The sequence below is a fragment of the Sorex araneus genome, chromosome 9, assembly GCF_027595985.1.
Source record: "Sorex araneus isolate mSorAra2 chromosome 9, mSorAra2.pri, whole genome shotgun sequence".
Classification (NCBI taxonomy): Eukaryota; Metazoa; Chordata; class Mammalia; order Eulipotyphla; family Soricidae; genus Sorex; species Sorex araneus.
Window position 1 is genome coordinate 10947292 of NC_073310.1, and position 25232 is coordinate 10972523.

The 25232-nt window shown below is 60.2% G+C and overlaps 1 protein-coding gene across 2 annotated transcripts; it reads left to right on the plus strand.

Moving 5' to 3' along the window:
- Nucleotides 1-411: 411 nt before the first annotated feature.
- On the plus strand, nt 412-25095 carry CABP1 (calcium binding protein 1). Of its 2 annotated transcripts, XM_004611085.3 has the most exons (7): nt 11054-11348; nt 16132-16317; nt 21770-21800; nt 21931-22074; nt 23052-23161; nt 23349-23496; nt 24638-25095. In XM_004611085.3, the coding sequence occupies exons 1-7, from the start codon at nt 11304-11306 to the stop codon at nt 24661-24663; spliced, it is 690 nt and encodes a 229-aa protein (XP_004611142.1). In that variant the 5' UTR covers nt 11054-11303; the 3' UTR covers nt 24664-25095. The 2 variants fall into 2 exon arrangements, with proteins under 2 accessions (XP_055002848.1, XP_004611142.1); XM_055146873.1 differs by lacking the exons at nt 11054-11348; nt 16132-16317 and adding an exon at nt 412-1193.
- Nucleotides 25096-25232: the final 137 nt, after the last annotated feature.

Consider the following 25232-nt stretch of genomic DNA (forward strand, 5'->3'; position numbering starts at 1 on the left):
GACAGGGAATGGGGAGAGGCCCCTGGCTTGGCGCCTGCCCACCCGGCCGGTCTGGCGGCCGCTTGTCCAAAGCGGGTCAGCGGCTCGGCGCCCCCCAGGGTGCAGTTCACTGCCCCTCTGGGGTGGGCAGCTGCAAACTTGTCCCGCCCGGGGAGCGCGCCCCGCCGGCCCGTCTGCACGTTCTGCAGTTCCGAGCTGCCGGGTCTCCGGGTCCGGGCGTGCAAGTGGGCCCCGCGGGGCGGTCACGGTCCGGGTACCCCTGGGGGACCCCCCCCCCCCCCGCCCGGGCCAAGCCCCTGCCGGGCTGCGCTCGCGGCTCGGCGCCGCAGCGCCCCCTCCGCCGCCAGGGGCCGCTCGGAACCGGGTCTCCCCGGGCGCGGGGCGGGGCGAGGGGCGGGGCGCGGCGGTACCTGGCGGCCCGGGAGCCGGGGGTGGGCTCTCTCGGGGGACGGCCGGCGGCACCCCCTCCCGCCGCATCCCCAGAGCCGCGCCGCCAGCCGCCGGGGAGCTCGGGGCTCCGGGCGCCGAGGCTGCGCTGTCACATGGGCGGCGGCGACGGGGCCGCATTGAAGCGGCCGGGGGACAGCGCCCGCCTCCAGCGCGTCCTCGGGCTGGGCTCCCGCCGGGCGCCCCGCAACCTGCCCGCCGGGGGCCCCGCGCCGCGCCGCCCCGCGCCACCCCCGCCGGGCCATGCGAGCGCGGGCCGCGCCGCGATGAGCTCGCACATCGCCAAGAGCGAGTCCAAGACGTCGCTGCTGAAGGCGGCGGCGGCGAGCGGGGGCAGCCGGGTGCCCCGCCACGGCCCGGCCCGGGAGCCCGGGCTGCTGCCCGGCCGCCGGCTGACCGGCCCGTGCCCGGGCACGCCGCCGCCGTCCGGGGACCCCAGTTCGCGGAGGCCCCTGTGCCGGCCCGCGCCGCGGGAGGAGGGCGCGCGGGGGAGCCGCCGCGGGCTGCCCCCCGCGCACTGCAGGCCCCGGGAGGCGCTGCCCGCCGCGGCGCCCCGACCTTCGCCGCCGTCGCCGCTGCCGCGGGTCCGCGGGCGGGATGGGGAGGAACGGGCGATGTCCCCGGCGCTCGGCCTCCGGGGCTCGCCGCGCGCCCCGGCTCGCGGGGACTCCGCTCCTGGCGCCGCGTCCGAGGCGGACCCTTTCCTCCACCAGCTGCGCCCCATGCTCAGCTCCGCCTTCGGCCAGGTAAGGGCCGCGCCTCCGGGGGCACGCGCTCGGGACCCCGCGCCCCGCCGCTTCGCTCCCCGCGGCCCCCGCAGCCCCGCGCCCGTCCCGCGCTCCGCCTCCCGCCGCGCCTGATTCAGCACCCTGGGCGCTGTCCACGCGCCCGGCCTCCTGCCCAGCCGCCGGCCCGCGCTCGCCCTGCCCGCCACCGGCCGGTCCTGGAAGGGAGCGACCCCCTCCTCCGTGTGCAGGGGTCCACCAGGGGCGCTCCGAGAGCGTGACGCCAAACCCACTCTTCTGGCCCGTGGCCAGCACCGCCCGTGAACAACGAGGGGCGCGGGGTGCGGGGTCGCTGGAGGGGTGGGCGCGAAGAGCGGCGCTCTGGGGACCACGGACTTGCTTGGGGCATGAGGAGCCCTTAGTGGATGCCTGGGGTGGTCCCGGAGACCTGGGAAAAGTTTGGAGAGCTCGAAGGAGACTCACAAATAGCAGAAAGCCGCGGAGGCGTTGGGGGAGGGTGCAGATGGGGGGATGCACAGAAGCCCGGATCAGTTGGAACTGCAGGGTGCCCCCAGCCCCCCCGTGGGTACTAGCATGGCTGTTGGCGAACTGTGGGGCCGGACTAAGCCCCAAGGACCCCCGACCTGGAGGCGCTGTGCTTCCAGGGTCAGGAAGGTGACTTCCGGTCACTCTTGGCTCCTCCACTTGGCCCCTGCTCAGGGACTCCCGGCGGCCGCGGCTCGTGACAGACAGTCCGGTCCTCACCATCCAGTTTGTGGGGCTGCAGAGAGGCAGAGCAGAAAGGAGCCAATAGCTCTTGAGCCAAAGCCTCTAGTTGTGAGCCCCCAGTGAAGTCCCCCGCGCGGGCATCTGGACTGTGGGGCCACCTCGGTGGAGTGTAACGCAACGCAGTGCTCACTCCAGGGTTTGCCTGGAGTGGGGCGGCCGCAGGGGTGCTGCGGGCCTGAGCGTTGTATGTGCTAAAGGGAGGATGAGCAGCTGTTTCAAGCTATTGGATCCTAACGAGGCAGAGAGAGAGAGAGAGAGAGAGAGAGAGAGAGAGAGAGAGAGAGAGAGAGAGAGAGAGAGAGAGAGAGAGAGAGATGCTTCAGATCTGCACAATCATTCGCAGGATACTACTTGCAGCCGCGGGTGCCCGGGAAGTCTGGCTGTGGCAGTGTGACAGGGCGGCCGTGTGCGACTTTGTTCCTACAGGGAGCCCTCATTAGCCAGTTCTCTGCAAAACAGTTCTGGGGAGTAGAAATTTGGGCACAGCACTCGGAGAGCCCGAGGTGGGGACAGGCCACAGGGGAGAAGCTGGCCACGGGGGGTTAGCAATGAATGAAGAGGGGCAGGGGATTAGTTCCGGGCATCAGCGCTGAGTTTCAGACAGAACATTGTGGCATTGGGGACCCCCGTTTGTGGGCTGATAACACAGAGTCAGTACAGTGCCCAGGAGTCATTCTTGGGGGGGGCACTCCTGTGTGGTGCTGGGAACTGAACCCAGGGTTCCACATGGCACATGGCAGCCCATGCCCCAGCTCTTTGAGCTGACCCCCTCCGTTCCGATCAGTGTGTGTATCATCTGCTTCACTGGGACTGGGGCAGACGGCAGGGAAGGACAAGCACGAGGGTTTCGGCTCCTCGGGAGCTGAGCCCGGCAGCCAGGAAGGGCAGTTTGTCAAGTCACACGCCTCTTGGCTGCTCAGCTGGTTCGCGAACTGACTCAACTTGCAGCTTCCAGAAGCGCCCATTTCTCTGCAGTCGGGCTGAATTTGCCCGTGCGGGTCCTTTCCCCGCTCTGAGCATTCCAGCCCCCCCCCCCCCCCCGGCTTCTCTCCCGGAGTCCGCAGCCTGGTGTTCTGAAATGTCACAGGGTCACCCGAGTCGGAGTGATCTGGATGGTCCCATCAAATATTTACCAGCTCCCTCGGGAAGCTCCGCTCTGGAGCCGCGGATGTTTCCTTTAAAGCGCTGCCCAGTCCACTTGGGCTTCCCGCAGCGGCTCCGAGGGGTCCATCTGCCGGAACACCGGCAACCGCAAAACCTGGCCTGGCACCTGGGTGTCCATCTCTGGCCTCCTGAGACCCAGGGTTAGTCTTTTCTGACCTACCTTTTTCCCCCACCTTGAGCGTTCTGTCTTGGAGACAGGGTCAGGACGGGGAGTAGGGAAATAGTGTTCTGAATATAGGAAGTCAGGCCCTGCTTTGGGTCAAGAAAAGCCCTGTGGTTTGTCTTTTTTTCTTTTTGGGTCACACCCTGCAATGCTCAGGGGTTACTCCTGGCTCTGCACTCAGGAAATACTCCTGGTGGTGCTGGGGGAAACCATATGGGATGCTGGGAGTCGAACCCGGGTTGGCTGCGTGCAAGGCAAACGCCGTACTCGCTGTGCTATCGCTCCAGCCCCGAAGCCCTGTTATATGAGAACATAGGAACGTATTTTGTTTTTGTGGCCATACCCAGTGCTGCTCAGGGGCTACTCTTCAGTGCTTAGGGGTCCCTCCGGGTGCTCCCCACCCATTGAGCGCTCTCCTTAGCCCATGCCTCACCTCCTTAAACCTGTTTCTTTGTGACCATGGTACCTAGGCGGGTCTTCTGGAGATGAAAGAGCACACGGAGATATGCACAAGGGTGCCCTCTGCCGCAGTGGTTGTTGTTATTGTTGATTACCTTCAAGGACTGTGTCATATCTTCAGTTTGGGGCCCTACCCGGGGGTACTCAGGACTTACTCTTGACTCTGTGCTCAGGGATCCCTCCTGGTGGGCTCGTGGGACCAGAGGGGATGCCGGGGATCAAACCCAGGTTGGCCACATGCTAGGCAAGTGTCCTCCCCGTCTCCCCATTCTACTATCTCTCTGGTCCCATGTCAGAGCTTCTTTCTTCTTTTTTTTTTTTTTTTTGCTTTTTGGGTAACACCCAGCAATGCACAGGGGTCACTCCTGGCTCATGCACTCAGGAATCACCCCTGGCGGTGCTCAGGGGACCATATGGGATGCTGGGATTTGAACCCGGGTTGGCCACGTGCATGGCAAACGCCCTACCCCCGTGCTATCACTCTAGCCCCAGAGCTTCTTTCTTCTTACAATAGATACAGGGGACATCGGGGTTCCAAGTGACGCTGAAAGGGGGGCGACAATAATAGTATAGAGGGGAGGACTTTTGCCTTACATACGGTATATGGTCCTCCGAGCACCACCAGGAGTGATTCCTGAGCACGGAGCCAGGAGTAACCCCTGAGCATCGCCAGGTGTGACCCCAAAAGCCAAAAAAAAAAAGTGATGCTGCAGGTACCCAGGTAGGCTGCTCCTTTGGAGGGGCTGGGGAATAATTAGAAGCTGCCCAAAGCTCCTGGGACCTTCATACCCTTTGGGGTTTGGGCCTACCCTAGGCACTTCTGATTTCCTTTCCCAGCTCTGTCACCTCCTAGCCCCATGCCCTTGGGCCAGTGATTTTCTATCTCTGGTCTTGGTTCCTTAACTCAGAAATGAGATCATCTCAAATGACTTTGCAGAGCTAGCAGGACAAGGGTTTCGACAAATAAAGGATGGCCATGACCTGGCTCCAGCGATGGTGCTGGGTGTGGGAAGTCTTCATAAATGTTACTGTTACGAAGAGTGTAGTTGTCTGGACATGGGACCGTGGAAGATACTTCGGAAGCTCCCTCCTGTCCAGGCGGGGAAGGTTGTGGAAGGAGCCACATGACAAAAGACCTTCCGAGCTTCCTTGGTTGGGGCCAGCTAAGGACAAGCCTTGAGAGGAGATGTTAGATTTTTGTTTGTTTGGGGGTGCACCTGGTGATGCTCAGGGGTTACCCCTGGCTCTGCACTCAGGAATTACTCCAGGCAATGCTTGGGGGGGTCATAAGGGATGTCGGGGATCAAACTCAAGTCAGCTGCGTGCAAGGCAAACGCCCCTGTGCTATCACTGCACCTGGCCCTGTGAAGTATTAACTCAGAACACACAGGCCTTGGGGAAATTCTTGGCATTGGGGCTTGAAAAAGTGTCAAGTGTCTTCTTTTTTTTTTTTTTAACATTTGACTCTCAAGTAGCTCTTTGAGTTGCCTTTTTTTTTTTTTTTTTTTTTTTGCTTTTTGGGTCACACCGGGCACTGCACAGGGGTTACTCCTGGCTCTACACTCAGGAACTACTCCTGGAGGTGCTCAGGGGACCATATGGGATGCTGGGAATCGAACCCGGGTTGGCCGTGGCCGCGTGCAAGGCAAACGCCCTACCCGCTATGCTATGGCTCCAGCCCCAAAAATAATTAAGGCAGGACTGGTTTTTGTTTGTTTGTTTGTTTTCTTTTGGGGTCACACCTGGCTCTGCACTTAGGAATTGCCCCTTGGTGGTGCTCCAGGACCCTATGGGGTGCTGGGAATCGAACCCAGGTGGGCCGTGTGCAAGGCAAATGCCCTACCCGCTGTGCTATCGCTCCAGCCCCTCAAAAAAGTATCTTAAGAACAGTCTTTTTGCTGCTTCGCACCTGGGAAGAAGGTTGGGAAGAAACGCCCCTTGGAGAAAGCAAATGGGAACAAAAGACTTTAGTTTGTACGTGTCCCACCCCCCCGCCCACCCCCCCTCCACACACACCCTGCCACTCACCCCTACTTTCTAACTTGAGAGCAGACTCTGATTGGAGTCTATTAGCCCACTTCCAAGACTGCTTTGCTCCGAGCAGGATGGCAGATTTCCTTGAGCAGGCAGATGAATGAACGAGGGGCTGGGGAGATAGTGCGACGGGTAAGACACTTGCCTCACATATGGCAAGGCAAGAGCAGCTTCTGCAAAGCGGCTCTTACCTGCCGACCGAGAGTGCCTTAGAGCTGGGCTGCCATCCAAGTTCAAGTGCTGGTGCAGGAGCTGATCAGGGCCCGAAGCCAGCTGAATCAGGGTTCAATCCCTGGCACCCCATATGGTCCCCCAGCCCTGCCAGGAGTCCGCCCTGAGCATCAAGTGTGGCTCACAAATCAAAACAGGGGCTGGAGCGATAGTACAGAGGGTAGGGCGCTTGCCTTGTACGGGGTCGACCCGGGTTGGGTCCCCGGCATCCCATAGGGTCTCTCGAGCACCGCTGGAAGTGATATTTGAATATAGAGCCAGGAGTAACCCCTGCACACCATCTGGTATGTGTACCCTCCCCTCCCCGAAAAAGCCAAAAAAAGAAACCAGAAAATGACTAAATGAATGGTATGTCTGGCCCCTGGGTTTCAGAGGGTCCTTAATTGGATGGGGAAGTCTGTACTGGTCCTAATGGATCCAATCACTCTCTGTTCTGAAGAGGGAGGCTGTGTATTTCCCTCATTCTTACCAGGTCAAGTGTCAGTGGCTCTCAGAGGGAGGCTGGGAACCTTGCTGCCTTTCCCTTAGGGCCTGGGGCCAGGGTCATTTGGGGACATCATTAATCAGCGCTGGTAGGCGTGGATTGTCTTTTGTGTCAGTCTGGGGAGTCTCCGAGGATGTCCTTTGCTTCTACTGTTTTGGGGGAGAATCAAGGGACCTTAGGAGCTCAGTCTGGACACCCTCCTCCCAATAATTGCCCATGTCCTTCCCCATCATCTCATCTTGGAGCAGAGGTTGGCATTCTCTTCCCCCCTCTCAGAGAGGAAGGGAAAAGGCTCACGAGAATGGACGTGGCTTGTGCTAAGGCCACAGGGTAAGTCCGTGGCTGGTTGGTGATAGGTCTAGGGCCGCACCGCACTGCCGGTCCCCTCGGCTGGTTCCTCCTGTTTGTCAGAGCTGCGGAACGGCTCTTACCTGCCCACTGAGTGTCTTAGCACCGGGCTGGCATCCAAGTTCAGATGCTGGCGCAGGAACTGATCAGGGCCCGAGGCCAGCCTAATCAGGAGTAATCAGCCAGGGCATTATGCTGCTCATCCCTCTGATCCTGTGATTCCATTCCAGAGCCCGGAGTGGAGTGTCACTTCGGGGGGCCAGAGGCTGCGGCCTCAGTGTACGAGAGTGGGGCCCTGGGGTGAGCTTTGCTCTGTAGAGAAGCCCCCTCCGGCCCCGCCCCCATTCAGTCCTTTTCACACGTGTCTGTAGGAAGTCAAGGCAGCTCCCTGCCCCTTCAGGATGGCTGGCTCCTCCTGTCACTCTGGCCGACCTCCACCCCGCTGTCCCACCCCAAAGAGCTTCAGGTGGACCCTCGGATCCCTAGCTTCAAGCTTAGCGTCGGCATCCCCCCACCCCGCAGCAGCTTAAGGAGGATGGGGTTCTTCAGAGCATGTGACTTTTCTACTCCTGACCCGTCTCTTATCATCTCTTTCCAAGGACAGAAGCAGAGCCCAAGGTCAGCAAGAGGGTGCTGTGCCCAGGGCTGACCTGCAGGGGGCAGGAGTCACCAGGTCTGACACTGGTTTGCCCTGCTACGCGCCGCGGAGGCCACTCCTGGCCTTCTGCTGCCTCTGTTGTGCCTGTTTTGATTTGGGGTCACACCCAGCAGTGCTTAGGGATTGCTCCTGGCTCTGTGCTTGGAAATCGCTCCTGGCAGGGGTCGGGGGGGGGGGTGGGGGGACCACAGGAGGTGCTGAGGGTCCATCCCGCGTCAGCTGTGTGCAAGGCAAGCACTGAGCCTGCTGTGCTATTGCTCTGGTTCCTCATGTCTGGCCTTGTTTGTTTTTGTTTGGGGGCCACGTCCGGCAGTACTCAGGGCTATTCCTGGCTCTGCACTCAGAGATCACTCCTGGTGGGGGTTCCCAGGAGTTCCTGGTAGGGGTTCCCAGGATTGAACCCAGGTCAGCCATGTGCAAGGCAAGAGCCCTGCCTGCTGTACTATATGTCTGACCCCAGGTCTGGCCCTTTAGGGGAGGGCATTTGCCTTGCACGTGGCCAGCCTGGGTTTGAGCCTCGGCATCCCGTATGATCCCCTGAGCACTAATTCCTGAGTGCAGAGCCAGGAGTAACCCCTGAGCATCACTGGGTGTTACCCAAAAAGAAAATGAGGCTCAGAGAGATAAACTTGTCCTCAGGATCACACCCATGCAAGGTATCAAGGCAAGACTTGAACCCACGTCTGCCAGACTCTGCCTTCCGGTCTCTGCCATCAGCACTGGTGCAAGTTCATTAGCGTGACCCCCCCCCCCCCCGCCAGCGAGCGTCTGCGGAAGCTCCCAGACCTTCGGGTCCGTAGGTGGCATCTCAGTCCCTGCCTTTGCAGAGACCCCAGTGAGCTCCTGTGGCCTGAGTTTGTGCTTAGGGCTCCCTGGTGGGCCCTAACCCCTCAGGAGTCTGTGGGTGGTCAGTTCAGTTTTCTAGATTTCATTTCCTGGTCTTTTCTACCTACCCCCACAAACCTACGTTTCCCAGAGTGGGCTAAATCAGCCCCCCTCCCTGCACTGGAACAATCTACATGGTGGCGGGGAGTAGTAATGTCTTTGGGTGTAGTTGTGGCGGGGGGGGGGGCAGGCAGTGTGACTGGAGATGTATGTAGCACAGTGGGTAGGGCCCTTACCTTGCATGTGGCCCTCTCAACCCGGGTTCGATCCCCGGCATCCCATAGGGTCCCCTGAGCACCACCAGGAGTGATTTCTGAGTAGAGAGCCAGGAGGAACCCCTGAGCATGGCCGGGTGTGGCCCAGAAACTTGATTCCCAGCAGGTGGGAGTGAGGGGAGTGCAGGGTCATTTCTTTTCCTGACGGCTTTTGTTCCTGGAGGGCGGCCCGGTCAGTGTGGGGAACCTCGGGGCAGACTAAGTTGCATCCTTTGGCTCCAGGGTCTCAGTTTTTGCTCCTCTTTGCCGCCTTCGGCTGAGAGCTAGTGAGTGTGGGTGGTTAAAGCTGGTGCCCAGGGGCTGGAGCGATAGCACAGTAGGGAGGGCGTTTGCCTTGCACGCGGCCGACCCGGGTTCGATCCCCAGCATCCCATAGGGTCCCCTGAGCACCGCCAGGAGTAATTCCTGAGTGCCGAGCCAGGAGGAACCCCTGAGCATCGCCGGGTGGGACCCCCCACCCAAAATAAAGCAGTGCCCACCTGTGGGAAGGAAGGCAGCGACCTCATGCCCCTCTCCCCTCACCCCCTGCCCCTACTTAAGCTCTGTGGCTGGCATACACACCGCATACGTCATCTTTCCTTGGTTCCTGGCATTAATCACTCTGGAGCAAGTGAGGGGAGGCTCAGTCGTCCAGTGGAGGAAACCTAAGTTCTGTGAGTGGCCAGATAGGAGCAGAGCCGGCCCAGTCGAGGCTCAGCCTCTAGATCCTTCCATCCAGCTGAGCCCTTGCCCCGGGGCCTGCCCCCGACCCCAGCCCCTTGCTTGGTTCATGCCGCATTTCCAGGGAGTTCGACTTTGATTTTTTTTTTTTTTTTTTGCTTTTTTTGGGTCACACCCGGCAATGCACAGGGGTTACTCCTGGCTCATGCACTCAGGAATTACTCCTGGCAGTGCTCAGGGGACCATATGGGATGCTGGGAATCGAACCCGGGTTGGCCGGTGCAAGGCAAACGCCCTCCCCGCTGTGCTATGGCTCCAGCCCCGGGAGCGCAACTTTGAAGGGAGCAAATGATTTCTGTTGGCTGCTGGCTCCCTCCTCGCAGTCCGGCTCCCAGGCAGCTGCAGTCCACTTGCTGCCCTCTGGGCGGCCAGCAGCCCCTTCCCAGACTCCGCCCTTGCCCCTCCAAACAAGGCTGCGGCGTTTTCACCCCTTTTGTGGTCAGCGGCGGCAGCAGCCAAATCAAGAGCTGACCAGGGGCCGCTCTGACCGACAGCCCTGGAACAAGACTCGGCGCCCGTTTCCTCCAGCTTCTTCCCAGAAGTTTTGATCAGCCCCCAAAGCCGGCCAGAAAGTTCCTGGGAGAGGATCCCTCAAGATAGAGACCTTTCAGCCTCCCATTGGGAATTGGGAGGCGGAGGGGGGGGAGGTGGGGTGGGCGGCGAGTGCAGGAACTGGACGACCCGACCTCTCTCTGCTGCCCCCTGCTGGGAAGTGCTGAGAAGGGGCCACTTCCTCTCCCGGGTGGTCTGGCTGGGGCTTTCCGTTGGTTTCGACTGTGACCTCTGTCTGAGGCTGGAGCCGCAGCCCCCCACAAAGCAAGAGTCTGGCTGCAAGAAGAGCTAGTCACCTACCAAGTTTCAGCCGTGGGACCTTGAAAACAGGACCAAGGACCGAGGACTCAGCCAAGGGCCACTTCTCTGCTGGGCAGCCCCAGGACGCCACGGCGGTGTGAGCCTCCCCCAGGAGGAGGCAGAAGGTCAGGACCAGGTTGGCTCAGGCCCTGCTCTGGCCCTCTGCCCCTGCACGGCTGCCCCCCACCCCCAGCCCACCCGGGCCATCTCTCTGCTCCCCTCGAGCCCCTCAAGAGACCTCACTGATCGCCAAGGGAGCCAAAGGAACAGCTGCGGGAGTTTCACCCATGTCTGATGAGCCAAGTGTGGAAACCGGCGTGGGACAGAGACCTGCAGCCCCCCCGCCCCCCCGTGGACCCCCACTGGAGCTGCCCGCTCTGTGGACTGCACTCAGCATCGGGGACAATTCAATTCGGACCCTGGTCTCAGCCTGAGTGTGTGCGTGCGTGCTTGTGTGTGTGTGTGTGTGTGTGTGTGTGTGTGTGAGCGTGTGTGTGTGCGTGCACGTGCGCGTCTGTGCTTTCACACTCCAGGAACTAGGAACTACCCTGGCCTGTGGGGCCCAAACTAGCCTGCTCTGCCTTCCGTGTCTGCTGGCCTAATTCTCAGCTGCGGCTGCCCCGCTGGGCCCCCTCCTGGGCCCGTCTCTGCCTGCAGATTTGGCAGCGGGAGAGGAGGAGCCTGATTGAAGGGAATGATCTGAGAGAGAGAGAGACACACACACACACACACTCACACACACACACTCACACACACACAAGCTCTAATCTGATGTCGATCAGCTCTCAGCCGGCTGGTGATTTTCCCCGTGCCCTGTGCTCTCCCGCCTGCCTTCCGCTCCTTAAGAAAGTGCCCAGAAAGTTAAACCCACAGACACAAACACACATCACACACACGCACGCACACACACACGCAAAATCAAGAAGCAGGCAGGGGCGCGAGAGAGCTGGTGTGCCAGGGCTCGGGCTGGTGCCGGAGGGAGAGCCGCGCTGGCCGACCCCACTCAAGTCCCAGCCCCCAGGACCCTCCTCCATGGATCTGCGCCCACTGGGGGCCGCCTGTGCTTACGATGGGCAACTGTGTCAAGTCTCCACTGAGAAGCCTCTCCAGGAAGGTATGTCTCTGGAGTTCCCCAGACTGGGGCTTGGGGATCAGGGCCTCCTGCCCTTGGTGGTCCCAGAGGTTGGGCATGTAGGGGGGGGGTGGTCTTTAAAGCTTGCTCCCCTCCCATCTGCAGTGACTTCCGGGTCCCACCTTCGGTCCCGTCCTGTCACGCTTGCCTTCATCCCCAGGCTCAGAGATGAAGTTGCCCTTTGGTGGGGGAAGGTGGGAAGAGCTGAGAGGGTGGCACAGGATTTAGGGGCCAGAGAAGCTAAGGTCCTGGGGAGAGAGGGAGGGAGCCAGCTGCCGCCTCGGAACAGGGACGCCCTGGGATTTGTTCCTTCCCAGCCAGGGGCTCATTCATCTCCTCCGAGGGTCTCTTACCCTCTCTGCTGATACTCAGCCTTCCGAGCCTTGGGTTTGGGTGTTAGATCCCCTTGCGGCTGGAAAGAATCTAGAAAGAATGGAACACACTGTCTCCCTCTCGCCCTGATGGTTAGGGATAGCCTCCATCAAGCCCCGGGATGTTGCTTATCCGGTAGGATAATCCTCTCCCAAGCATTCCTTTAGGCGCCAAATAACCCCCTCCCGAGCATCTTCCCCGCGGGAGTCACAGGGAAGGTTTTGCTGCCCTGGGCTCCGAGGCTGTGCTCAGCCCTCTGCCCCGAGCCCCGGGAGGAACCGGGGAGGGTAGTCAGAGAGAGGAGGTTTGGGAGGTGTCTCTGCCATTCTTGCCTGTGCCAGAACGGGCACTCATTGCCTCTCAGGCTCAGTGACCCAGGAGGAGTCTCAAGTGGCTCACTGTAACCCTCTCCCCCCCACCCCCCGCCCCGTCCTCTTTGTTCTGCCTGCTCAGTCCCTTTGACGGGCGCCTGGGGCTGGACACTGGGGTCCTTTCGGCTGTCGCCTTCCTCATTTAGCTACACTGCTCACTGCGAATTAATTCCTTCTCATCGTCACTGTTCCTCGGGATCCGTCTGTTCCTTGGTTTCTTCTTCCTTCGGGGGAGTCCCCCCACGCCCCCCAATCCTCTGTCATTTCCTTTGGGGAGTCTTTTGCATCAGAACTGGCCTCAGAGCTGAAGCAGAGAAGCGGAAACTTATCTGAATTAATCCAGAGTGGTGATTTTCAACCTTTTTTCTTTTTTTGTTTTGGGAGCGGGGGAGTTGTTCCAGGCTGGGGGATTGTTGCTCCTAGCAATTCTTGGGGGGACTGTGCGGTGCCAGGGGTCAAAACCTGGGCCTCCTGCAGGTCAAGTCTACCTCTAGCCTCGATTTTTTTCTTTCCTTTTCTTTTGGGGGGGGCGCTCTTAGGGGGAGGGGTTGGGTTTCAACCTTTTTGACTAATCTGCAGGCTGATAGTTGAGAATCACTGATGTGAGGCCAAGAGGGCAAAAGCCCTTCCCCTGGGTTCTGTCTAAACCTCCTATTTCAAGGTGGGCCAGGGATGTAGCTCAATGGCCAGGTGCATGCATGCCAGGCAGAACAACAGGGTGCAGAAACACAAGGAAGGGAGGGAAGGAGAGAGGGTGAATGGGCAGAAGGAAGGAGGGCCGGAGGGATAGTACAGTGGGTAGGGTACTTGCCTTGCAGCTGACTCACGTTCAATCCCATATGGTCCCCCAAGCATCGCCAGGAGTGACTCCTGAGTGCAGAGTCAGGGCTAAGCGTGAGCATCGCTGGGTGTGAACCCAAACAAAGAAAGGAGGGAGAGACAGAGACAGAGAGAGGGAGAGAGAGACAGAGACAGAACCCAAACAAAGAAAGGAGGGAGAGACAGAGACAGAGAGAGAGAGACAGAGACAGAGACAGAACCCAAACAAAGAAAGGAGGGAGAGACAGAGACAGAGAGGGAGAGAGAGACAGAGAGAGGAAGAGAGAGGAGAGGAGAGGAGAGGAGAGGAGAGGAGAGGAGAGGAGAGGAGAGGAGAGGAGAGAGAGAGAAGGAGAGAGGAGAGGAGAGGAGAGAGAGAAGGAGAGAGGAGAGGAGAGCTTAAGTTTAAAGCTTAAAGAAATAAACTTGAGAAATGTCTTCCAGCCTACGCTGCCCACCTTCCCCTACACGGACTTGACATGTGGCATTTGGACGAGTGACGTGTCCTCTCCGTGCCTCAGTTCCCTTGTCTAGCAAGTGGAAATAACTACTATCTGCCGCCTGAGGTGACGGTCCGTGCCCAGTCGGGTGCTTTGCTCGATGCCTGGAGCTCAGTGCTCGGAGAATGCCAGCGAGGGCCCTGTCACCGCCAGGCTCACCTCCCCCGCCCTGGGACAGAGGCAAGCAGGAGCGTTTGGGTCGCAGAGTCGGGGAGAGGCCTGGGTGCCCGTGCGGGTGCTGGGGGTGCTTCTGCATCCTCCCCAGTGCCCGTGAGCGGGGGGGGGGGGAACTCGCGGGAGTCCTTTGGGTGTTTCCCAGAGAGAGGAGGGGACCCCGAGATCAGACCTCCTTGTGGTCACCCACCGGAAGCAGAGCCAGGCTTAAACCCCCGGGGCGGGGGTGGGGGGGGTGTGTGGCCCTGGGCGCTGGGAGGGGGTCTGTGTTCTCGCCCTTGTTCCAGGCGGCCCCTCTGTGTCGTGTCTCTGTGTCATCTCTGCTGTCAGATGTCATTGACAGCGGCCAGCCCTGACCCGGGATCCCTGTCCCCGCGCCTCCCTCCCCCGCCCCGGACCCACTTACTCTCTCCCTGCGGGGAGGGCCGACCTGCACTGTCAGAGTGTCGCCCCCCCCTCGGGAGGGGCCCCCTGCCCCTCTGGGTGCCAGGAGGGGGGCCGCTGCCCACCCGGCCTCCTTTCGCCAAGGAGCAGGGCCCAGGGAGCGCCGCCTGCCCCTGGCGTTGGACGGGGCCGTGCCAGCCTGTCAGGTGCCATTAGGGGCCGGGCAGAGCAGCAGCCCGCGGGGGCCAAGGGGGCCAGGCGGGATGAGAAGTGGGAGAGGCAGTGGAAATTCCCCCGCCACCACCCGGGATCCAGCCCCTCCGTCCTTCTCGCTTGCTTCCTGATTGGCAAACGTGCTCCCACTTCCCCCGGAGCCAGCAGTCAATGCCTTCTGGCCCCCCGCATCTCTCCGCTTGCCTCGCCCGTCACTGTCATCACCGCTGTCATCGTCATTGCCATCACCATGGCAACCCCATGGATCGGGCCTTCCCGGGCTCTCAGCCCCATGCACAGGCTCTTGTCATTCTCCCAAGTGTCCGTCCTCTCCAGGCTGCAGAGAGGGCAGCCAGAGCCCAGAGAGGGGCCGTGGGCTGCCTGAGGTCACACAGCGCTGCTGATGGCCGAGCCTAAGTTTGCCCCCCGCCCTTAAACTGCCTCTCTGAGCCCAGGGGCTGAGAGTCAGCCAGGGACACACAGAAACAGCTGATCCCCAACAAATGTTTCCGGAGTTTGTCTGAGGGGATGAAGCCCCTGCCCTACCCTCTCAGCCCCACCCCCTGGCAACCCCACTTTCTGACCCCTCTCCCAGACAGGGAACTCTCTGGGTCTGCCCTGGCTCTGGGGGCTGCGTCCCACCTTGCTCAGAGACTGAGGTACCCTAAAACCAGCCCCGACTGCCCTCATTGCGCTTGGGGGTGGAGGCGCTCAGGCCTCAAGAAACCAGGGTTACCCCTCCCCCCTGCCCGGGCCTGGAGGGGGCTTCAGAAGTGGGAAGGGAATCGACGTCCTGTCGCCCCATCACGAGGGGCTCTGGGGAGTAGATGCCTGAGAGGAGGAGGGAAAAGTGGAGGTTGTGCTGGAGGGACAGCCCCCCCCCCCACTAGATCTTGGGGTGTCCTGGGAGCACCCTGGGAGCCAGCAAGGGGAGAGCCAGCAGCTCTGGGGGCCGGGGGCCACGCAGATGCACGTTAGGCTGCTTTCTCTCCTCAGGAAGGGGCCCCCGGGGCAGGGGAGGTATGCCAGCCGGGGGCTGCAGGGCTGGCGGGATCGCGGCCGCGCCAGGCATGGGGGGAGAGGATGTTGTGTCTGGACGCTGTGCTCTCCTCAGGGGCTGCTCCATGGGCCGCACAGACTTTTTATAGCTGCGTGGGAACGGGCAGCGAGGAGGCTGGGCGCCGGGGCCTGGGAGCACGGCTATATTCGGTCAGCAGAGACGGCCCTGCGGCCCCAGCCAGGAGCCAGGGGAGGCGGGAGCAAGGGCTAGGGCTGCTGGAAGCAAACTTGGGGGGGAAGGAATGCACCCCTGCCCTACCATGTGCTCGGCTTGGCCTGTCCAGGGTTTGAGCTCGGAAGGTTTGGCGCCGCTGGCACAGGGAGAGGCTGTACGCTCAGGAGGATGAGCATCCGCTCAGGAGGATGAGCACTGGCTCCAGAGCCGGCTCGTCCCATGCTCGCCCCGAGCCCCAGGCAGCCCCCTCCTCCGGCACCAGCTCTCACTGTTTTCACAGCCTCCCCGAGGATCCCGCGGGGCCTGGGGGACGAGTCCGCTGGCCAGCTCAGCCCTGGACACGGCATGCAGATTGCGGGGCCGCTGGGGGAGGGATGACCCCTGTTAGTCTCAGTCAGAATGGACAGGAGCCTGCGACTCTCAGAGTTCACACACACACACACACACACACACACACACACACACACACACAGAGCAGCAGCAGCAGTGTGAATCTGTGCGTGTTGCGTGTGTGCACATCTGTGATGTTCTGCAGAGGGTATCCATCACCGCGGCTCTCCTTGGCGCAGCCGAGTCCTGGACACGCCGTCCACGGCACCGAGGGGCCGCCCTCAGCCCTCCGGGCCCCCGAGGGTGGGGGGCCAGGCCGTGCGGGAAGGTGACGGCCGCCCCTCTCTTGCCTTGGCGTGCTGCCGAAGATGCGCCAGGAGGAGAGAAGCAGCTACTCGGCCGTGCAGACCTGCGACGAGGACGAGGGGCTGGCGGCCCCTGATGAGCTCCCGGGGTCGCTCGTGGCGCTGGCCCACAACTGCGCCCTCATGCACAACCTGCTGGGGCCCGCCTGCATCTTCCTGCGCAAGGGCTTCGCGGACCACCGGCAGCCTGTACGTAAGTGGGCCCCCCCGGCAGCCCTGCGCCCTCTGCGTGGCTTCCCGGGGCCAGAGAGCCCAGGAGGGACGGGGAAGAAGCGGCTCTGGCGCCCTCCCCCACCGCACCTCCAGCCCTGGCCTTGGGGATTCCCTCCCGCCCCAACCCACCACCGCGCCTGCCTGGCGGGGCCACATCTGCCAGCCAGAAGCAATAATGACAGGGACCAGCTGACCTGGGTTCCATGCCTGGCACCCAGTGTGGTCTCCTGAGCACTGCAAGAAGTGATCCCTGAGTGAGTACACAGCCGGAAGTAAGCCCTGAGCATCACCTGATGTGGATCAAAAGCGAAGATAAGGAATACTAGCAGCCAGTCTTGTTTGGGCTTTTCTTTTCTTTTGAGCACTTATTCGGAGTCTTTTTTTTTTAAGCCCTGCGCTTAAGGTTCATTGTGTCGCCAAGAGGTAGGTACTGTGACGGTTGTATTCTAGAGATGAGGTGGGAGAAGTGGCTAGCTGCCGGGGTGAGGGGTGGGCACAGAAGACTGGAACTTGGTGGGGCTGGAGTGATAGCACATCGGGTAGGGTGTTTGCCTTGCATGCGGCCGACCCGAGTTTGATTCCCAGCATCCCATAGGGTCCCCTGAGCACCACCAGGGGTAATTTCTGAGTGCATGAGCCAGGAGTGACCCCTGTGCATTGCTGGGTGTGACCCAAAAAGCAAAAAAAAAAAAAAAAAAGAAGACTGGAACTTGGGGAGTCTGGGGCTGGAGTGATAGCACAGTGGGTAAGGCTCCTGCCTTGCATCCCTTATGGTCCCCAAAGCCCGCTTGGAGTAATTCCTCAGTGCAGAGCCAAGAGTAACCCCTAACCACCGTACTCCCACCAAAAAAGAACTTTGGGAGTCTGATTCAAGGGCCTCCAATGCATCGAGCACTGAGACTGAGTATTAGCCCTCCTCAAAGGGAGGAAAGGTTCCTAGCCAGGAGCATGTCCATGGCATCTGTGCTGTCCAGTCCAGAGGTACTAGCTGAGTGGTATGGAGGGTTTGAAATGCAGTGAAGGCATGTAAACTGCTGGAAGTTGTAGAAGTGTAAAATTTTGGGGGTGGGGTCACACCTGTTCATGCTCAAGGGTCACTCCTTGCTCTGCACTACGGAATTACTCCGGGCCATGCTTGGGGACTGTATGGGATGCCAGGGATCGAACTCAGGTGGGCCATGTGCAAGGCAAATGCCCTACCGACCGTATTATCTCTCCAGCCCCTGGAAGTGAATTTTTCACTTTTTTTTTTTTTGCTTTTTGGGTCACACCTGGCGATGCCCAAGGGTTACTCCTGGCTCTGCACTCAGGAATTACCCCTGGCCGTGCTCAGGGGACCATGTAGGATGCTGGGAATGAAACTCGGGTCAGCCGCGTGCAAGGCAAACGCCCTACCCGCTGTGCTATCGCTCCAGCCCCAATTTTTCACATTATTGAGCCTCCCATTGGCTCCTGGACCGGACAGCCATGACCGTGATAGGTATCTCATCAGTCACAGGGGAAGGGCCCGAAGTGACAGACTGCAAACATTCCTAGGTTCCATTCATCCAGCAGCATAGGTCAAACACATTACAATTCTGTGTGTTGTTTGCTTATTTGGAGGATACACCCAGTCATGCTCTAGGGCCTACTCCTGGCTCTGTGCTCAGGGGCCACTCCTTGTGGGACTCAGGGGACCAAATGAGTTGCCAAGGAGTGAACCTGGGTTGATTGCATGCAAGGCAAGAGCCCTACTTCCTGTACTATTGCTCCAGTCCTTTTTTTTTTTTTTCTGGCTACTCCTGGACCAATACTCAGGAAGTGGCTCTCAGTGGTGCTGGGGGAGATGGAATTATGTATCTGGCCAGAAGGCCCTGCGCATGTACCCTGTGAGCCATCTTCTTGGCCCACTTCCCAAACCCACTTCCTGGGACTCTGCTTTGGCGGGGCAGGGGCCGGCAAGAACCCACTTTACAGATTTACAGGTGGCAAGTCAGAGAGCTTAAGTCATTCAGCCAGGCCAGGGACTAGCAGATCTGGGCTTTGCTTTCCAGGCTGTCTGATTCTGGAAGCCTCGTCCACCTCCCTGACTGCAGAGACGGGAGGAAGGAGTGAGTGTGTGATCAATCAGGAAGCTTCCTGCCACCTTGGTTGGGGGGGTGGGGTAGCTTCCTGCCTCTCTCTGCTGCTCACCCTGGGGCAGCCCATGATTTGAGGGACGGCTGGACCCCAGCTCACCTCCTCCAGCCACGCAGGAGGAGCACTGTGAGCACCGTCTATCCTGCTATCTGCCTTGGGGTGTCTGGGCATCCCGGAGGGTCCCTGGGAGGCCAACAGCAGCTGTGTCTCCGGAGCCCGGCAGGGCTGGGTCCTGGAGAAGCAAGTCCTGCTCGAGACCCGAAGGTATGCCAGGCCCTGCTCGGCCTATGCTAGCCAGCAGACTCTGCCTCACTCACCCCTGCTCACGTTTGCCTGGCCCGAGGCATTTGTCAAAAAAAGAAAAAAAATCAACCTCTTGGGATAGCCAGGATCCAAACTAGGAACGAGAGTGGCAGTGCTTGGCCCGGGCACCAGGGCTGGCTTGGTTTTTTTTTTATTATTATTATTATTTATTTTATTGAATCACCATGTGGAAAGTTGCAAAGTTCTCAGGCTTATGTCTCAGTTACACAATACTGAAACACCCGTCCCTTCACCAGTGCCCATATTCCACCACCAAAGACCCCAGTATACCTCGCAACCCCCACCCCCCACCCCCATCCCCGCTTGTGTAATTGATAAATTTCACTTCATTTTCTCTTTACCTTGATTACATTCCATATTTCAACACAAAACTCACTATTGTTGGAGTTTTCCCCCAAGAAAGACAGCCCTACTGCCAAGGAAGCATTTGATAATTAGTTTTCCATTGCTGAGAATGGAGAGATATGAAGTGCCGCTGTTTCAAGTACATAGAATTTTTTTTTCCTCCTTCCCGTGCCACCAAGTTCATGCCTGCTTAATGAATAGTCCTCATACTGTGGCTGACGCCACACCGCCCGACGAGAAAAAAGCATATTTCCCGTCCTCGGCCGGTGTGGGGCTATGGCTTAGTTCACAGTCTAGAGACATGGCTGCAAGCAGTTTCTGGAACCAAAAGTAATCTAGTTGGCCTCCGGATTCTGGTTGATCAGTAGCAGCGTGGCCGCACAAAAGTGTGGCCACCCGGGTCGAATCTCAGCAGAGCATGTGCTGGTATCAGCCCCAGACTGCCCAAGCGTCCCGCTGTTCCAAGTACATAATTTTTTTCCCCTCCCATTCCCGCGCCTCTAAGTTTGTGCCTGCTTAATAGACCTCGATAATATGGTGGACGCCACACCGCGTTTCTCCCCAAAAAGGGAAAAGAACCGAGAAAGGAGGATATTTCCTCTCCTCGGCCGGCATGGGGCTATGGCTTAGTTCACAGTCTAGAGAAATGGCTGCTACTTTGATTACCTTCAATATTTCAACAAAAAACTCAGTATTATTGTTTGGAGTTTCCCGTTTCACATTGCTGACAATTAAGAGATATTAGGTTGCGCGGCTACAACAGTGGCCACGCGGTTTTGGATTTTTGTATAAAGTTCGGGGTAAATTCTGCCAGTAATTGCATCACTGCAAGCTTTTACTTCCCTTTTGTGGTGCTCATATGATGGAGAAGCCTGGAGAGAGAAACCCTGCCCCGCTGGTGCTGCATGGGCCAGTGGCTCCGATCACAGTCTGGAGGCATTTCTGCGAGCTGCTCGTGTCCAAAGTAGTTGAGTTGCCCCCGGGATCGTGCTCGTGCAGCAGCGGAAAAGTGGTTTTGTTTTGTTTTTGACTTGGTGCCACGATGCTCAGGAATCCCTCCTGGCGGTGCTGGGGGGCCCTCTGGGACGCCAGGCATCAGACCTGGTTGGTCTCATGCAAGGCCAGCCCCCTGCCTGCCGGACTATCTCTGCGGTACCCGGGGTGAGTTTTATCTTATGGGGGCACACCCCGTGGCGCTGAGGCTGCTTGGAAACAACTCCTGGACATTTACGATGGCCTGGCGGGTCAGTGCCTCAAACCCAGCCCTGGGATGCCGGGCAGTGCTTAGGCACGCTGGGATGGGAGTGGGCAGGCAATGCCGGGGACTAAACATGCCCTGAACCCGTCCCGAACCTCGGACATGCATCCTTGTATTTATCTAGGATGGTTTTTGTTTGTTCTGTTTTTGTTATTTGGAGGGGACCAAATCCGGCCGTGCTTGGGTGACCACGAGATACAGGGCATTGAACTCAGGGCCCGGCGTGCAGGGCCAGTCCTCCAGTCCTTCAAGCCTCTCCTGGGCCCTCACAAGCTCTCTAGGTGGCCCTCTGTGCCTCCCCTTCAGACTCCGACCTGCGGGCGGTGTGGGGGATCCCCGTGGCCCCTCACTGCACGTTCTCAGAGCACCAGGGTCCTGGCGTCCCGCAGGATGTTGCTCAGCTTCTGTTTCTAGAAGATTCTGACTTCCCCGCGCCAGTGTCCCTGGCTCTGGGGCCGGTTGGCGGAGGGTGTTGGACCTGGCCCAGCCTGTGGGCCACAGAGCCCATATATCCACGGGTTACCTTCTCCTCCTGTCGCATGCCCATGCGTCTGCATCCACGGTGCGCAGCCCGGGGGGTCCTTCCTCACGCCCACCCTCTCCCTGCCTGAAGGTTGAGGAGCGGTGATGCGGGGACGAGGGGCTGCCCAGGGAACCAGCTTCGGGGCCTACTCAGCTCTGTCTGCCTGGGCAGGCCGGGGGCCGGGGACAGGCAGCCCACTAGCCGGAACCTGCTTGCCGCAGACCTCTGCCATCTGCTCTCTGCCTGGACTCCGGGTGTCCTCAGCCCCCTGAGGAGGCCCAGCCCTGGGTGGAGCCTGGAGATGCGTGTTTCGGGTCCTGGTGGCAGCCAGGGGCTCCGGTGGCACCTGGGGGTCCGGGCTTTGTTCCCTGATGGGTCCAGGAAGGAGATCACAGCCCTGATGCCGCCTCCACACCCCAACTCTATTGTCCCTTTGATCCCTCTTGCTACTGGTCACTTCCCTTCTGCCCCCCAAGCTTCCTTCTCTACTACTCTTTCCTGGGGCAACACCACCCTGTACCCCCCTGTACACATACACACACACACACACACACACACACACACACACACACACACACACACACCTTGTTTCATTTACAGGGTTTTGCCTCCGGATCCGCTCTGTTCCCTGACATGTTTTGTATCTGGAATCAGGGACCAGGGGCGGAGACTCGGGGCCCAGGCTGGAGGGGGCGCCTGGGTCGCCATGACAGCGGGAGAGAACCCCCTCCCCTTTTCCTTCAGGGACCCCGTCCAGGCCACCTCGGCAGAGCCCCGTCATCACCTCCTGCCTCCCCCTACTCCTGCCCCCGCAGGCCAGGCCCTGGCGGCCGCTCATGGCGTCCATTCTCTTGTTTCAGGACCGGTCTCTGCGCCCAGAGGAGATCGAAGGTGAGCCCTGGCGGCTGCCTGGGGGAAAGGGAGGGAGGCGGGCTCGGCTCGCAGGATGAGGGGCTTGGGATCTCCCCATGGGACTGGGTGGTCAAGCCTCAGCCAGGCCCGCCTCTGCTCCATCCCCCAGAGCTCCGGGAGGCCTTCCGGGAGTTCGACAAGGACAAGGACGGCTATATCAACTGCCGGGACCTGGGCAACTGCATGCGCACCATGGGCTACATGCCCACCGAGATGGAGCTCATCGAACTCTCCCAGCAGATCAACATGAACCGTGAGCCCGCCCGCCCGCCTGCCCGCCTGCTCGGGGCGCACCACTCCCCCGCTCCCCCCCAGCCCCCCCTGCCCCCCCATCACCTGTAGAAGGAGGAGGTGGGGCGGAGGGCAGAGAACAGGAAGTCACCGAGGGGGTTTCTGGGAAGTACTTGGTGGCAGGGTGGAGGCCGTGGGGTTGGGGTGCTGGAACACAGGAGGGGCTGAACGGCGTGATCACCTGTTGGGAAGGGGATCCCAAGGTGAGAGAAGGAGTTTCTTTGGGGGGCAAAGGGAAGGGGTAAAAGGCAGGGAGTGGGGTGAGAGTAAAAAAGATAAACAAGGGGCTTGAGCGATAGCACAGCAGGTAGGGTGTTTGCTTTGCACGTGGTCGACCCGGGTTCGATTCCCAGCATCCCATATGGTCCCCTGAGCACCGCCAGGAGTAATTCCTGAGTGCAGAGCCAGAAGTAACCCCTGTGCATCTCCAGGTGTCTCTCTCTCTCTCTCTCTCTCTCTCTCTCACACACACACACACACACACACACATGCGCGCACACACATGCACACGCACACGCACAGACAACAGACAAGATGAGGAAGCCCTTTCCCCTGGCTAGAGATTCACAGGGGATTCGAGCTCCTTCTGGAGCATGTCCAGGGGCTCCCCAGAACCTGTCAGATGCCCCTGGTGGGAGGAGGTGGGGTTGAGGCTTCAGCTGATCTGGGGATTGAGAGTCCCTGGGGGACCAGCACCATCTCTTCACGTCTTTGTCCTTTCTCGGGTTTGCTGCCCGTCTCTGGGAACCCACACTTCTCTGTCCCATCTGTCCCTAGCACTGTCCTCTGTCCACTTCTGCGCTTATTCCCTTGTGCATCAGGCCCCGGCCCTGCCCTGAGTCTTTCTTTGACATCCACCACCCAGGGTCACTTCTCTGCTTCTCCCCTGCATGGGGCCCTGAGCAGGTCGTGGTCACTAGCCCTCTCCTCTGTCCCTAGTGGGCGGCCACGTGGATTTCGATGACTTCGTGGAGTTAATGGGACCCAAACTCCTGGCGGAGACGGCAGACATGATCGGAGTAAAGGAGTTACGAGACGCTTTCCGAGAGGTCAGTGGGGGCCGAGGCGAGAAGCGCCCCCCCCCCCGCCCACCCCGAGTGGTGGCTCGAGAAGAAACAGGAGTCTGGACCCCAGAGAAGGGTGTCCAGGGACGTGGGGGAGGAGGGCGCTGAGCCTTGGGACCTGTTGGTGACAGGCCCTGTGTGTCAGCTCCTTCTCCCCGCCCCCCCCTCCCAGTTTGACACCAACGGTGACGGAGAGATCAGCACGAGCGAGCTGCGTGAGGCCATGAGGAAGCTCCTGGGACACCAGGTGGGGCACCGAGACATAGAGGAAATCATCCGAGACGTGGACCTCAACGGGGATGGACGAGTGGACTTTGAAGGTGGGTGAAGCTTGAGAAAAGGTGGGAAAGTGGGGACCCTCTTTTTTTTTTTGCTTTTTGGGTCACACCTGGCGATGCACAGGGGTGACTCCTGGCTCTGCACTCAGGTACTAAGGGGACCATATGGGATGCTGGGAATCGAACCCGGGTTGGCTGCGTGCAAGGCAAAGGCCCTACCTGCTGTGCTATTGCTCCAGCCCCAAGTGGGGACTCTCTTGGGTGCCTCCCTCAGTCTGCCCCAGGCTTCCCTACCCAGACCCTTTCCTCGTCCCCCCTCACCCCTGCCACCCAGGCTCCCCTCCCACCTACCTCCTGTCCCTGTGCCCTTCTGTCCATCCACCCACCTCCCCACTCCTCTGTCCACCATCCATTCACTCACCTCACCTGTCCGTCCACCTGTCCATCTGTCCATCCATTCACCCAGTTGTTCATCTGTCCATCTTTTCTTCTTTCTACCTTTTCCCCCCCACTCGGTTTGTTTGGGGCCACACCTGCAGGGCTCCAGGCCTACTCCTGGCTCAGCACTCAGGGGTCACTCTCTATGGGGTGCCAGGGATCAAACCCGGGTCGGCTGCGGGCCAGGCAAACACCCGCAGTCCCACTGTCCTGTTGCTCTGGCCCCTTCGTGGTCCTCTGAGCATCCCCAGAAATACCTGAGCCAGGTATTGTCCCACGCATCGCTGGGTTTAGCCCTACCCACCCAGGTGGCTGGAGCACTGAGATGGGAGGCGAGTGGTGGGAAGCCATCGACTGGGGCCAGGCCCAGTGGGGGCCAGTTTGATGTTTTTCTCTCTTTGGTGGCCAGTGGAGACTCTTTCAAGCTATGTTCAGTCCCAGCAACAACTGCCAGTGGCCCTTGGCCAAATGGGTCGGTGCCGGGGCTCTACTCCGGGCGGTGTGCATGCACCCAGCCCTGGGAGCTGCCCCCTCGGCCCCGGCATCGGCTGTTTTCCAGGGGAAGCCAGGAGGGGAACTCAAAGGGATCAGGTGTGCAGATTAGAAGGCTCCTGCCAGCGGCTGGCTGGCGTAGGAGATGGACTGGCGGAGGGGCCCGGGGGTGTGTGTATGTGGGGTAGACCTGGGGGCTAGCTGGGGGCGGTGTGCTGAGCTGGGACCCCTTCCTGCTGGCCCCCCTCTCTAGAGTTTGTCCGGATGATGTCCCGCTGAGGCCAGGAGGGCCCATCCAGGACTGCCAAACTCCCCCGCCGGGAGAGGAGGAACTGCGGCCCGCCGCAGCCGCCGAGAGCCCAGGATGGACTGGTGGAATGGGGCCTGCCTGCTCCCCGGGGAGGCGCCCACCCCGGACCCCCACCCCTGCACTGTGAAAGACTCACAACTCCTGCAACTGGAAAGGGAGGCGCCAGCGCCGAGGAGGCCCCAGTGCCAAGCCGGCAGAGGTCCTGCCCGGCGCCAAGTGCCATGGATCCAGCCGCTGCTGGCTGGGGGGGCCAGGGAGCCAGCCAGCAGCCCCCAAACAGCATGCCCGCCCCTGGGGGGGCTCTGCTCAGCCACAAACCCCGCCCCTGCTCTTGGCTCTATGCCCGTTCTAGCTCATCCCGGCCCTGTTATCTCCCAACCAATAAAGGTATTTCCAAGGGAGAGGTGACTGTGGGCAAGGAGGGTGTTGTCTTTGTCTCCTGGGCCCCGTTAAAGGACCACCTGCACTTCTAGAACATTCGTGCCCTGCACAGGTACCGGCACATGGGCTGGACGCACCCAGTTTCTCTGCTGCTCAG